General features: G+C 45.9%; 1 protein-coding gene across 1 annotated transcript; it reads right to left on the bottom strand.

Moving 5' to 3' along the window:
- Window positions 1–601: 601 nt before the first annotated feature.
- On the bottom strand, window positions 602–10,176 carry LOC111838404 (phytanoyl-CoA hydroxylase-interacting protein). The gene is made up of 5 exons (XM_072704807.1): window positions 9,818–10,176; window positions 5,776–5,952; window positions 3,095–3,272; window positions 2,716–2,833; window positions 602–2,555 (listed from the first exon to the last, which is right to left on the bottom strand). Exons 2-5 carry the CDS (start codon window positions 5,947–5,949, stop codon window positions 2,009–2,011), a joined length of 1,017 nt encoding a protein of 338 aa, XP_072560908.1. The 5' UTR covers window positions 5,950–5,952; window positions 9,818–10,176; the 3' UTR covers window positions 602–2,008.
- Between the last annotated feature and the right edge of the window lie 2,357 nt (window positions 10,177–12,533).

The raw sequence follows: 12,533 nt of genomic DNA, 5'->3' as shown, positions 1-12,533 counted from the left end.
CGTCCACCCTGCACATGCCTCACATCAGAGTTAATTAGTACCACCTAGTGGTTCTAATGGTGAGATGATTGACTGCTTCAGATAGAGCAGAAAACTCTTCAATCATGCTTTTAAAAATCTATATCCCTCCCATTCTGTTAACACCCCAGGGTGAGATTTGCTGATCAACAGACCTGGTTACTATTGTCATGCATGGTGATGTGATCTCTTTTCCGTATAGTACATCTTATTGTTAAACTGTGACTGATAAAAATAACTGATTTTTGTTTTGTTTTTTTTTTTTTTAAAAAAAAAGACTTTTCATTTCAAGGTCATTTTGAGAGTCCGCGAGGCATTTCCTGGCGCGGGGGTCGAGCGTGAAGCTACGCAGTTGTGGAATATGCTGCACATTCCCTATGTAACAGAAATGTGATTTCTCTGAATCTCATCTCAGCTTGGCATACGTAGGGATGTGTCACAGGATAACAAACACAAACATTTAGTGTTTTACAAAATGCACTTGGCTGAAAGGCGTAGATGGCAAGTTCATGTAACATAACACGGTCAAGAATGTGTGTATAAATAATAACTCTGATCAAACATACACCCCAGTATACACAGATCACAAGACTCATCCTAGCTTTATTGTGTGAATATTTGTTACGGCCTTATTGAAACACTACTGGTGGATGATGCGTCTCTGTTAGATTAAAAGTGCTCGTTAGCATGACCGATACATAGATGTCCTCGATCTGACATAAAAGCTTAGAGAAAGAGAGGGATGCTACGTCTGAAATCTACGGCTGGCACCTCATGCAGGAAGGTTCAAATTTCTGCCTCGTAGATCTGAAGATTTAGCACCTTGGAATGTCTGTCGTTTTGAGATTCTCAATTTCCACACAGGCAGCACAGCGGTCTGTGGCATCTTCTGTCAAGAGGCCGAACAGCTTGTTTAATGGATAAAGGCCAGCAAATGAAAATAGATTTTATCTTTACATTACATATTTTCCTCTCTTTTTCCAAAATATAAATCACATACATCTAAACAGACTAACCATGCATACATATATCTTGTAAGATGATGAAAAAAGGATTCTAGCATTCACGATTTCCTCAGTACATTTGATTCGATGAAATCTCTGTGAGTTCATCAATCCTCTTCTGTCCATGGTAAGTAGATTATAGTCGAAGAATGCCACTAGAGTTGTTTATTTTCTGTAAATATCTGCAGCTGCACTATGGAACAACACTGTCAAGAGAGCTTAATTATTTTGAACAGGCAGGAAGCAACAGTGAAAAATGAACTGAAAGACTATACAGGATGCAATCTATGCATAGTATATACAGTGATACCAAATATGTGCCTTAAACTGGATTTGATGGCCACATTTTGGAAGTTTACCAGTTAAGAATCTGGTGAATCGAGCAGTGAACGTTTTGGCCCGTTCCTGGGCATGTTTGCAGAGGGGCACAGGTGAAAATTAAGACTTTTTGCCATGTGACCTGATGCAGGGGTACCAAATCGGGGGACAAAGTTAGGACAATTCCAAGGGCGCCAGAGTGACAGGAGCCCTAAGAAAATTGGAGCAAACTTGGATTGGTCTGGGGTGAGGGGCCCAATGTGATATCTTTTCATGGGGCCCAAAAGCTCTAGCCGTGCCCCCGGCCTGCTGCTTAACAGGGGGTGGAAAGTGTGACGGGGTTAGGGTTCGCATTCTGGGAGGATTTGGGAAAGGGTTCGGACTCCAGGAGTGTTATGGTTATCAGCCACGGACACACCGGCCTAGATAGCAGTAGTGGGGAAACACACAACTTGATTAAGGAATAAAACTGTAACTGTCCTTTGCTTTGAGTGATGGGAGAGAATCATTGATAAAATCCAGTTCTCCATCCTCACTGTATCCTCATACCCATGCACAGAAACAGCCAGGGCAGACTGCCTGCCAGTTTGTCAGGTTGAGTTTCATTCCCTGCCTTTGGCCTTTGACGTGTTAGAGAGATCAGCCCTCTTAGACCCCGTCCCTCTCATTCAGCGTCCAACACTGATGTTGCACACCTTGCAGCTGGGGTCCTTCTTGGCGTTGGCGGTGGACAAGCTCATCAGCTGGTGACCACTGATCTCCACCAGTGTGCCCTGGTCCAGGTGCAGTGGCTCTATGTAGAACACCTCCAAGATGACGTCGCGGGCGTGGCAGTAAACCGGCTCCTCCCCCTCCCTCTGTGGTGGGTTGTATGTCAGGAAGGGGTTTGCCGCAAGGTCCAGCTGGGGCAAGTGGGCGCGGCAAAAGCGATCGCCCTCCGAGCCGGCAGTGGTCAGCACAAGGATGACATAGTGGTAGGGTGTGTACATGCAGTAGAAGTCGGCAAAGTAGAGGCAGGCGGTGGAGGGGTTCAGCAGCTGAGACGCGGGGATCTGGAAACGCAGAGGGCCGTAGGGCGAATCTCTGGGGGGCAGGCCGGTGTCGAACTCTGTGTTACAGCTGAGAAAGACTCCGCTGAGTGTACCGTTGATGGGAGAGCCGTGACTACCGCTGCTGTCTTTGAGGGAGGGGTACATCACCCCCGCACATGATGACCTACGAGAGAGAAAAAGAGAGAGAAGGATCACAAAAAAAGCAGAGGATACAGGAATTGTACAGTACAGAGGGAATAATGCTTATCAAAGGACTGCAAAACAGCTTGAAGCAGGTGGTATCAAAATAGATCATTACAACCAGAGACTTTCCGGAAAGGTACCTGATATAGTGGAAGTATTCTGGGTGCTGGTTGCGGTAGAAGACAGAAAACCTCAGAAGTCTCCCGGCAGCACCCTCAGCCTTCTGGAGAAGCTGCTGAAGATGGACTGTACCGTAATCTGCGGCGCCAGAAACACACAGAGAAACAAAGTGGGGCGTCAAACTCACATCAGTTTGCTCACATCAAAACCTGGCCTTTCATTGGATGTGTACTGAGCAGGAGGACTGCAGTCGTGGCAAAGATAGCAGAATATCTGGTCCTATAAAAGTACAAGTGCAGTATTAGCTTATAGCTCTCAGCCACCCGTCATCCAATCCCCATCAGCTCCTCTCTGACCTTCTCCAGAACCTGGTCCCTCCAGGCTTCTCCTCCTACTCACCTCCAGTGTGGAACTCCACCACTGGGCTCCACTCTGACACCAGGTAGTCAGCCCCCTCTGGCTGCCTGACCGCCGTCTGAACCGCCACACAGTACTCGGTCCGTGGGCTCAGGAACCAGTGACCCCGCACAGCCATGGGAAGGGCACCCGCTTTGGCTACCAGCTTGGTCGGCACATCCTGTGGGGAGGGCAGGCGATTAAGAAGTCAGCATACTGGAAAAAAACTGGAGATGTATAGAGGTTTCAGTTAATAAATATAATGCATCAGAATATATACTGCTTTGATATTTTGTGCTAAGTCCAGTGTTTCCCAGTCCGGTCCATGGGGACTCACACACAGTCCTCGTTTTTGCTCCCAGGAGGGAACAAATGTGAGGAGGGAGCAAAAACAGGGACCAGCTGTGGGCCCCGAGGACCAGATTGGGAAACAGTGCTAAGTCAAGCTGAGTCAATAGCCTGTAAGACATTTCAAAGCTGAATCGATCTGTGCTGACTAGATTAGGTGTTTAATCAATTTAATGGTTTGTGTAGAATAAAAGCTTCTATTGTCTCTCAAATACTTTTTTCCCAAACCGGCATAAGATCCATCCATCCATCTTCTGAAACTGCTTGAGCCTGCAAGGCAGGGAATTACCCAGGAGTGGGGAACCAAACCATCACAGGGCACACTCACACTCACACACACTCACACTCACACTCACACACACACACACACACACGGGCAATTTGGTATCTCCAGTCATCCTTTTATGTCCTGTTTCAATGTTGGTTTTTTTTGTTTGTTTTTATCTGTTTTTCAGTGGTTAGACCTGCACGTCCTCTTTCCAGCGAATTTGTGACTTTGCTTTGTTCTGTCCTGGTTACGGGCTCAATAAAGTTTTGGGGTAACACTTTACTTGGGTACAAATAGCATTGTATTATGTTATTACTTATGTATTAATTAACCACAAACTAAGTCTTAGTTACATATTGATCTCAAGTTAATTCATCATTAATGACTCGTGATGCATCTTCTATCTTAAGCAGTTACTGTATTTGTTACTATATCTGTTAATTCTGTAAGCCTTTTTAAATAACTGAAGGAACAACAAAGCCATGAATAACACAAGAAATACTGATCTGTGCTTGTTCAGAATTAATGAATCGTGATGCATCTTTTATCTCATGCAGCCACTATATTTGTTCATGATTTGTACTTCAGGGGTAACTGAGTTACAGTATTACTAAGTATTTGTGTCCCATCAAGTAAAGTGTTTTTGGCAGCTACACCGAAACACGGCATCACACAGCTTTAAACAATGTGCTGTGTAGCTTTAAATTAAGATTACATAAAAGACAACAGATGTAAAGACATTTGCCTCACACCAGCACTGGCAAAGAAACAGAGGTTTAAATGAAGACTGTCGAAGGCGTATATAGAGATGCCAGGAAGTGTCACAAAAGAGAGAGTAACAAATCTGTGCAAAATCTCCGATCGAAATGCTGTCATTTTCCCGACTACCAACAAATTAATTTTAAGAATAGAAGTATTGATATAATTTCCTCCATTTTTACATTTCAAGACAATGTTAATTAAATTTTAGCCACGTCCACTATCAATAATGACCAATTCAGAACCTCAGATTGACTTTCAGAATCATGGTTTCTATTCATCTTCCATGCCACATAGACACAGTGCCAGCCTGGAGTCCATCCCAGGCAGCAGAAGGCACCAGGCAGGGGTGCCCCTTGGACAGGGCAGCCCATCACGGGTCACACAGTACCACACACTACGGGCAATTTACAGAGGCCAATTCACCTAACCGCATGTTTCTGGACTGGAGAACATGTAAACTCCACACGCCTGAAGAAGGACAGGATTCGAACCCCCAGCACGGGGTCAGTGCTCCCCACTGAAGCACACTGAATGGAGGTATTCCAACTAAAATATCATGATATCAATGAACCAGTTAGAATTTCTCTTCATGAAAAATCCCCTTCTAATTCTGTAACCAGGTGACAAAATACACATTTTGTATGAATTGAACTATAGCCTACATAAAATTCTCAGTTTAATTCACAAATCACCATGACCATGGATTCAAATTAAATATTTATAATTCAGACTGCATCAGTCGCTGAAATTATCCATTAATTGTATTTCTTTTACACCCTCTGGTTCGGGTCTGAACTGACAGTGCATATGGACGGTACTCAACGCAACGGAGGCTCAACACAGCCCCCCTCCAGGGTCCACGGGGTTCGGCCCCCTCCACAGTGTTCAGCTCGGGGGGCTTAAGGCCATTCAAGAGGAAAGAAGCGACAGTGAGTCAGGGATTTATTTTTTCGTCCATTTCTGCGATTCGTCAGGCGCTCTGCGCTCCACCTTTTACTGGGGATTGCTGTTGATATCACTGAGTAATCTTCCTGTAACAGCACTTCAGGAAAATGCAAACTGTTCCTCCACCCACGCATTTCATTTGCAACGCCATGTAAACAGTTTAGATACACTGTGATTTATTTAATTGCAATTATAATTCATTTCATCGTTTAATTGTGAGAATTGATGTAGACACAGGTTTTGAGAGGATTCAACGTGAAACAGTCCATTGAATCTGGAAAATATGGAATCTGAGAGGAGGGGAGGAACTGAGAAAAGTGTGGTTTGGGGTTTGGCGTAGAAGAGGTTTGATGAGGCCAACCCTGTGTTTGAAGCGATTTGGGTCCCTGCCCTCCTTGCGGCTCAGGTCGATGAAGTAGTGTGTCACACGGCCCACATCCTCTGGCGCCATGTCCCAGCCGATGCGGAAGGAGTCGCAGGTCACGTCGGAAATGCGGATGTTGTACGGGGTGGAGAGGGACTCCATCTCCGCCATGAACTGGTATCAATACATAAATACAAAGGAGTGAATGAACAAAATGACCCGATACACAAATTACAGAGGGTGGATACAAGCTGATAGGCTCATGAATTTCAGTCTCCCCTCCCGTACAGACCACCACACAGCCAGGCATCGTGAGTGCTCTCACCTGCTTATATCTTATATCCTTCAGCGGGGACTCATTTAGTCTGCAATTTGGGCCGGAGACCCGAACACGATAATGGCAAAAATGTAGACCATGGTTTTTGTTAGCCGTAGCTTTGAGCCTCATCATCCATGTAGCTGTCAGTCATAATTACCCTCCCCCCACCAAAAGAAAATGTTAATGTCACCATAACCATCAGTTTTACCAGCAGAGTGGCGCTTAAGCTGTTTTCACTACGAAGGCAAGGCGCCGTGTCGCCCAGCGTCTGATCAATAGCCAATCAGCCAGGGTGCTGAGCTTTATTAACACTGGGCCCCCTCTCTGTCTGGGGTGGGGGGGTGATCTCACGGATGAGAAACTATGAGGGAAATAAATTGTGAGCGGTGTTGACACTGATGCGTGCACTGCCCCCCCTCACCAGCGCTTGACGACTCATCTCGCCTGGAAAAAATATGCCCCCCCCGCTCCCCACCAATGATTCCTACTCCTACAGTTGGGGGGTTGTGAGGCAACCAGATCTGGTCACAGGTATGGTGAAATTGATGCCAGCCCCCCCCCCCCCCCCCTCCCACTCCGACACGATTTTCTGAATGGCCTGGGTTTATCGAGGCAGCGGAGTCTCCTGGCAACGAGCTGAAAGCCGCGTCGCTCCCCCCTCCCCGCCTCCCCCTTTCTGAGGGGCATTCCACCCTCTGTGTATCAGTGGCCGCACACATCAGCCCAGCAAAGTTTAATTAGCTGTGCTCTGGTCCACTTGTCTTACATTTCCCTTCTTCTTTCCCCCTTGTCGACCGAACGCAGCGTGTTTTTTTTCCCTTTTCAGTTGGAGCAGGCAGCAAAAACAGCAGCGGCAGCATAACACAGCCCCAAAATCCAGCACAATAGCGTCACATAATGGGTTTTATGGCATTTAAGACACGGGGGTAAATTGAATCGCAGCGGAGCAGGAGGGTGATATATTTCTTTAGAGCGGGCGATCCGGTTGGACGCCTGCAGCCCTTGGGAATGTGGGCCGTTATTCACCGTTCTGCACCGGCCCATCCATCGTGTTTGATTCGCCATCAGCCTCTGCCCTCGGAATCAATAACCCGACTGACGCTTTCCTAAGAAAGACTATTATCTGCCTGTGGAATCTTGACGCTGGCCCACGTCACGCCCGAGGCAGCGAGGGGGGGGGTAGCATGACCTACGAGTGCTTGCTTTGGTGCCGTCGTTCCTCTCCTCTTCTATCACTTTTCCTGCATTTCGCATCCCCTCGCTTTCTGCAGTATCCTCGCCAGAACCCTCCACCTCCACAAACCCGTTCCAGCCGCCGGGCCCCTCGCGGCAGGGGCGGGTCTCCCTCTGGAACCTTCCGTGGCCATGAGTGTGGCGGATGGTCGTTAAGCCCAGTAACATGCGTGACGGTCACCTTCGCCGTGTAAGGACTCTGCGGCCAGCTGCGGCCTCTGTTCCAGCATCTCCACATGACATGATGTAGGGTGACCGGGGGGGGGGGCCTCCCGGGACGGCCCCCAGAGCCCGTGTGACTCGTTCCACTTTCCAGCTGACTGCCGGCCCGTTCGGACATATGTGAACCCTCAGGCGATGCTGGAACTCTCCCTCGCTTGCAACTGTACGCTTTTCTCTGCATATCCCCGAGCGAAGGATGGAGAAGGGAGGGGACACGGCCATTTTGCCATTAAACAAACGCCGCAAGATAAATATAGGGGCCGATAAATCAAACGAAATGAATAAACAACTCGGACCATTTCCTGGCAACTTTACTGCCATTAACGTGCATTAAGTAGCTAAAATGAGCAGGTCGTGTCAGACCGTCTGCTTCCCAAGAGGCTGTAAATTATCGATGTGCGAGTAGCAGCAGTCAGGTCAGTGTCTGCCGACAGTTAGACGCACTTATAAACTCGCAGCTCAGGAATATCGCCTTCAGGATTTTCAGGGCTGCGATTTCTTTTTGTGCAGAGGGCTAACTGCAGGATGCTCTGGAGGTGCATAATGATTCTGGGAGGAGGCGCCGCTGAACGGGAAGGGTAACCCCCTTATACGGTACCTGAGGGTGCTGACCAACATGCCGGAAAGTTCCACTTTAAGGGGACTTGTGTGAGTGTGTTTGTCATTATTACATTCTCGGGACCAGATGTCCCCACAATGTGATAAAAACCTAAATCATTTTACCTTTTGGTCCCCACAAGGGTAACTTCGGTTTTATAAAAATCTATGACTGCAATCAAAAAATTAATTTTGTTTGGTTGCTTAAGGTTAGGGCTGGGTAGGAGTTACGGTTGTTATGGTTGGGATTAGGGTTAGGGCTGGGTAGTAGTTACGGTTGTTATGGTTGGGATTAGGGTTAGGGCTGGGTAGGAGTTATGGTTGTTATGGTTGGGATTAGGGTTAGGGCTGGGTAGTAGTTACGGTTGTTATGGTTGGGATTAGGGTTAGGGCTGGGTAGGAGTTATGGTTGTTATGGTTGGGATTAGGGTTAGGGCTGGGTAGGAGTTATGGTTGTTATGGTTGGGATTAGGGTTAGGGCTGGGTAGGAGTTACGGTTGTTATGGTTGGGATTAGGGTCATGTATAAAAATGAATGGAGAGTCCCCATAAAGATATAAATATGTGAACTATGTGTGTGTGTGTGTGGGGGGGGGGGGGTATGTATATATTACATTACCAAATGTCTCCACAATGTGATGAAAACTTGTTATTTTTATATTGAGGGGACCATTTTTCAGGTCTCCACAACGATCTGTGAATGCAATCAAAAAACTAAAAATGCCAAAAATCTTGTATTTTGTTTGGTTATTTTTGCTTCAGGTTAGGGCTGGATAGGGGTTAAGGGTGTCATTGTTGGGATTAGTGTTTTTCCCATCGAAATGAATTGACAGTACCTGTAAAGATATACAATATGTGCGTGTCTGTGTGTATGTGCGTACGTGTGTGTGAGTGCGTGTGTGTGTATGTGCGTACGTGTGTGTGAGTGCGTGTGTGTGTGCGTGTGTGTGTGTGTGTGTATGTGTGTGTTGGCGGGCTGCTGATGTACAGGAACATTTACAGATTCAGCATACCTACACGATACACATTGAAATGAACCCCAAACAACATGGATATTATATGGAAATGATGTGTACAGAGCAAAGTAGGACATCAAACACTTCAGGGTCATTCTAACTTGCATTTATCCATTGTGATATTTTATTTGTCAAATTGCCCATGCAGACTGAACTGTGACATGAGATCATACATCCTTTCATTTCTACATAGAAAAATACATGTAGACCCCTCGCTTTCTTCATAAATCATTAAATGCCTTCCATTTTGGGCTATGAGATAAATGAGGCTGCTTAAATGTCCAGCTGCTTACTTTGAAAGATCACCTCTGTAACATCGCCTGAAGAGGTGTGCGGTTAGTCACGCTGGTATATAGCGCACACCTCTACGACAAGCACAGGGACGCACAAACAGAGCAAACAGCCCTATGGCACAAGACACTGAGCCCTTAGAGACAAGCATATTAGCACATGGACTGCTGGACTGAAAACAGCACTTATCGTAATGTAACTCCGATAACGCACGCTAACACATCATGCTTACACATCCACTCCCCCTGCATGATAATGACTTACACCCTGCTCAGTTACTTGAAGCCCCGTTCATGCAATTCTTCTGAAGTATGGTCTAAGGAGAACAGCGCGGGTACATATATTTTTTTAAAAAGCTTTACCTTGCTGCAGTAGTGCTGCCTGTAGCAGTAGACAGTTAAAAATCCCTCTTCAGATCAGACGGGAGACCACAGAGCTAAGTGCTAAATGCTCCTAAAATGATTTTGTTTCCTCTCTCACACTCTTGCTTTCTTCACTGCAGTGGATGATAAATCCCTGAGGAAAAACGATTAGGAAGCAAAATAAGCGCCTCTCTCTCTCTCTCTCTCTCTGTGTGTCTCTCTCTCTCTGTCTCTCTCTCGCTCTCTCTCGTTCCCGCTCTCCCTCTCTTCTATTCCTCTCCCGGTCTCTCGTTTCCACTCTCTCTCCCTCTTTCACTGTCTCTCTTTTCCTTTCACAGAGATGGTCATATATCTCTCTCCCTTATCACATCTCTCTCTCTGTCTCTCTCTCTCTCTCTTTCAGTTGTTCTGTTTCTTACAGTTATGGAAACCAGTGTTGACTTCACTACCACAGAGCTGCATCGCCTAAATTTTGATCCGCTATGATATAACGTGCTGTAATGGGATAGAGGCAAAGAGCCAGTCACCTACACTTCAACCAGTTAAAAAAAAACACTCCAGTTAGGGCGACAGTAAGGACTCTCAGGAAACATTCACCAGTGTTCTTGGCTCACATGTAACTGCATCTCTTCGCACCTCCTAGTGCCGAAACATCCATCAAAACAAGTGTCACAGTGGCAAAAAACGAAAAAAAACACAAAATGGTACTTTAGAGACAATCTGATGGCCTCATTGTGAGTGTGCATGTATGACAGATTGAATTGCTATAATTTTTTAGGACTTAACAAACCAATCAGATCCCCCCCCTACTGTCTTGCCTTCTGGTGGAAGCGGTGGATTGAGATGCTCGGGCCCCCCTGAGGTGCGGGGAGGTTCCGGAATGCAGGGATGGCGAAGGGGGGGGGGGGGTGCAGATGACCGCATGAGTACAACTGCATGGAGGCCCTGCTTTGTACTGTCCGGAGCTGGAGCCTGTACAGTCTCAGCAGATGCTGCACCATATGGACGTTCTCCGCTGGCCGGTCGCATCGCCTCTTCATTTCCTCCGCCATTCGCAGGGATGGAACAGCACAAAGTGGCAACTCGCAAGTCGACTGCGCCGCTCTTGTAAATCATTAGCGAATGAACAGGTGGGACATTTTTACTCAGAGATTCGCAGCAGAACGAGAACGCTGCCTCTTCATGCTGAAGGCATGAATAATCAATGACGGAACACCAATCTCTCTTAGGAGAGGAGATGAGCATGAAATGGGTCAAAGTGTTGAGCGCTGCAACAATGCAGCAGTGAAACATGCGGCTGGAAATGATATCAACAGAGAGCAGGAAGGGATGGGAGAATATAAACATAACATACAGCATTTGTATGTTAACAAGAAGCCCATCAGGTGACCCCTCATCCCAAAGCCACCAGCCTGATATTACTTGCACTGACTACAGCTATATATGGCTGAGACTGAGCCCTGTGATTTAAAATGGCGTTTCCAAACACCCCATACATGGCAGCCATGCTGCGGCTCGGTGATCCTGCCCAAACGCAATTAAGATCATGCCATCCGTCTTCGGACTGGGCTTGACAGTGCAGAGGAGCGCAGAGGAAGGGCACAGCATCACTTAACAGCCATATACGCTCTTCTGACCTTCATGGCTTAACAAAAGCCAGAGAGCATGACAGTCTGTGTTAATGTGTTTTTTATTGAACAAACCACGAATTTAGATCTCACTATATTTGGCTCTTTATTTATTGGTATTTAATTGGTATTTTAATATTTCTTAATTATTTTCTTGGATTAATGGAATTAGTAAAAATTGATTTATTTTACTTCTCCACACAGCCGTCACCAGGGTAAATGGTTGGATGGTGGATGATGGATGGATTATTTTGCTTATTTTTCTAAATCCCTGCCTGGGGGGGGGGGGGGGGGGGGCGTAATGATTGCAAATTAAATGTATTTTGTTTAGGTGTTTGATGCATTCAGGGGTGTAGCTAGAAATTCTGACCCAACAATTCCCTACAATAAAATTTGGCAGGCTGTGGGTCCCTCAGTGTATAATTTTTAATTTTGCATATTTAAGGGTCCCTATAAAGTGCTGCCCCCCCGAATCTGCCGGGGTGTTCATGCCCCTCTGACACCCCTGGATACATTACAGAATTTCTTTCAAATCCTTATTTTAATGATATTTGGCATCATACTTCTTATCTATAATGTTTTACATCCTTTGTCAGTAAGTTTGCTGGTTATTCTGCTTTGTGACAATTGTGTAAGAAAGTGATGTCTTCAGGAAATGTTGACAATAATTTCTTAATTATTAATTATTTAGGATTTCTTGCCAAATAATGACAGAGAAACCAGACAAGAAAAGGAATAGATCTCAAAAACCACAAACAAAACAAAATCAAACAAAAGAAATATGTAAAACAATACGGGGGAGAAAGCAACGCAGTTTATAAAATATTAACTATACAAGACTTACATTTTGATTCACATGCCTTTGATTCACACGGTTATGTGTAGATCCGATGTAGTCTTTACGAAAAACAAAAATGAAACTCTCTCATCTTCTTGACTTTTAAGCTTAATGCCATCTTACTAAATCACTCTACATGTAGCCTGCATGTAAACACCCTACACTCCACATGTAGCTCTGCAGCCATTCAGACTCCCTGTTTGCTGAGGTCTGTTGTGGTCATTGCCTCCATACAGTTTCTCCTCAGTTA

This window comes from Paramormyrops kingsleyae, chromosome 2, assembly GCF_048594095.1.
Source record: "Paramormyrops kingsleyae isolate MSU_618 chromosome 2, PKINGS_0.4, whole genome shotgun sequence".
Taxonomy (NCBI): Eukaryota; Metazoa; Chordata; class Actinopteri; order Osteoglossiformes; family Mormyridae; genus Paramormyrops; species Paramormyrops kingsleyae.
The sequence above is the reverse complement of the archived record's forward strand: the minus strand, read 5'-3'. Positions and strand labels throughout refer to the sequence as shown.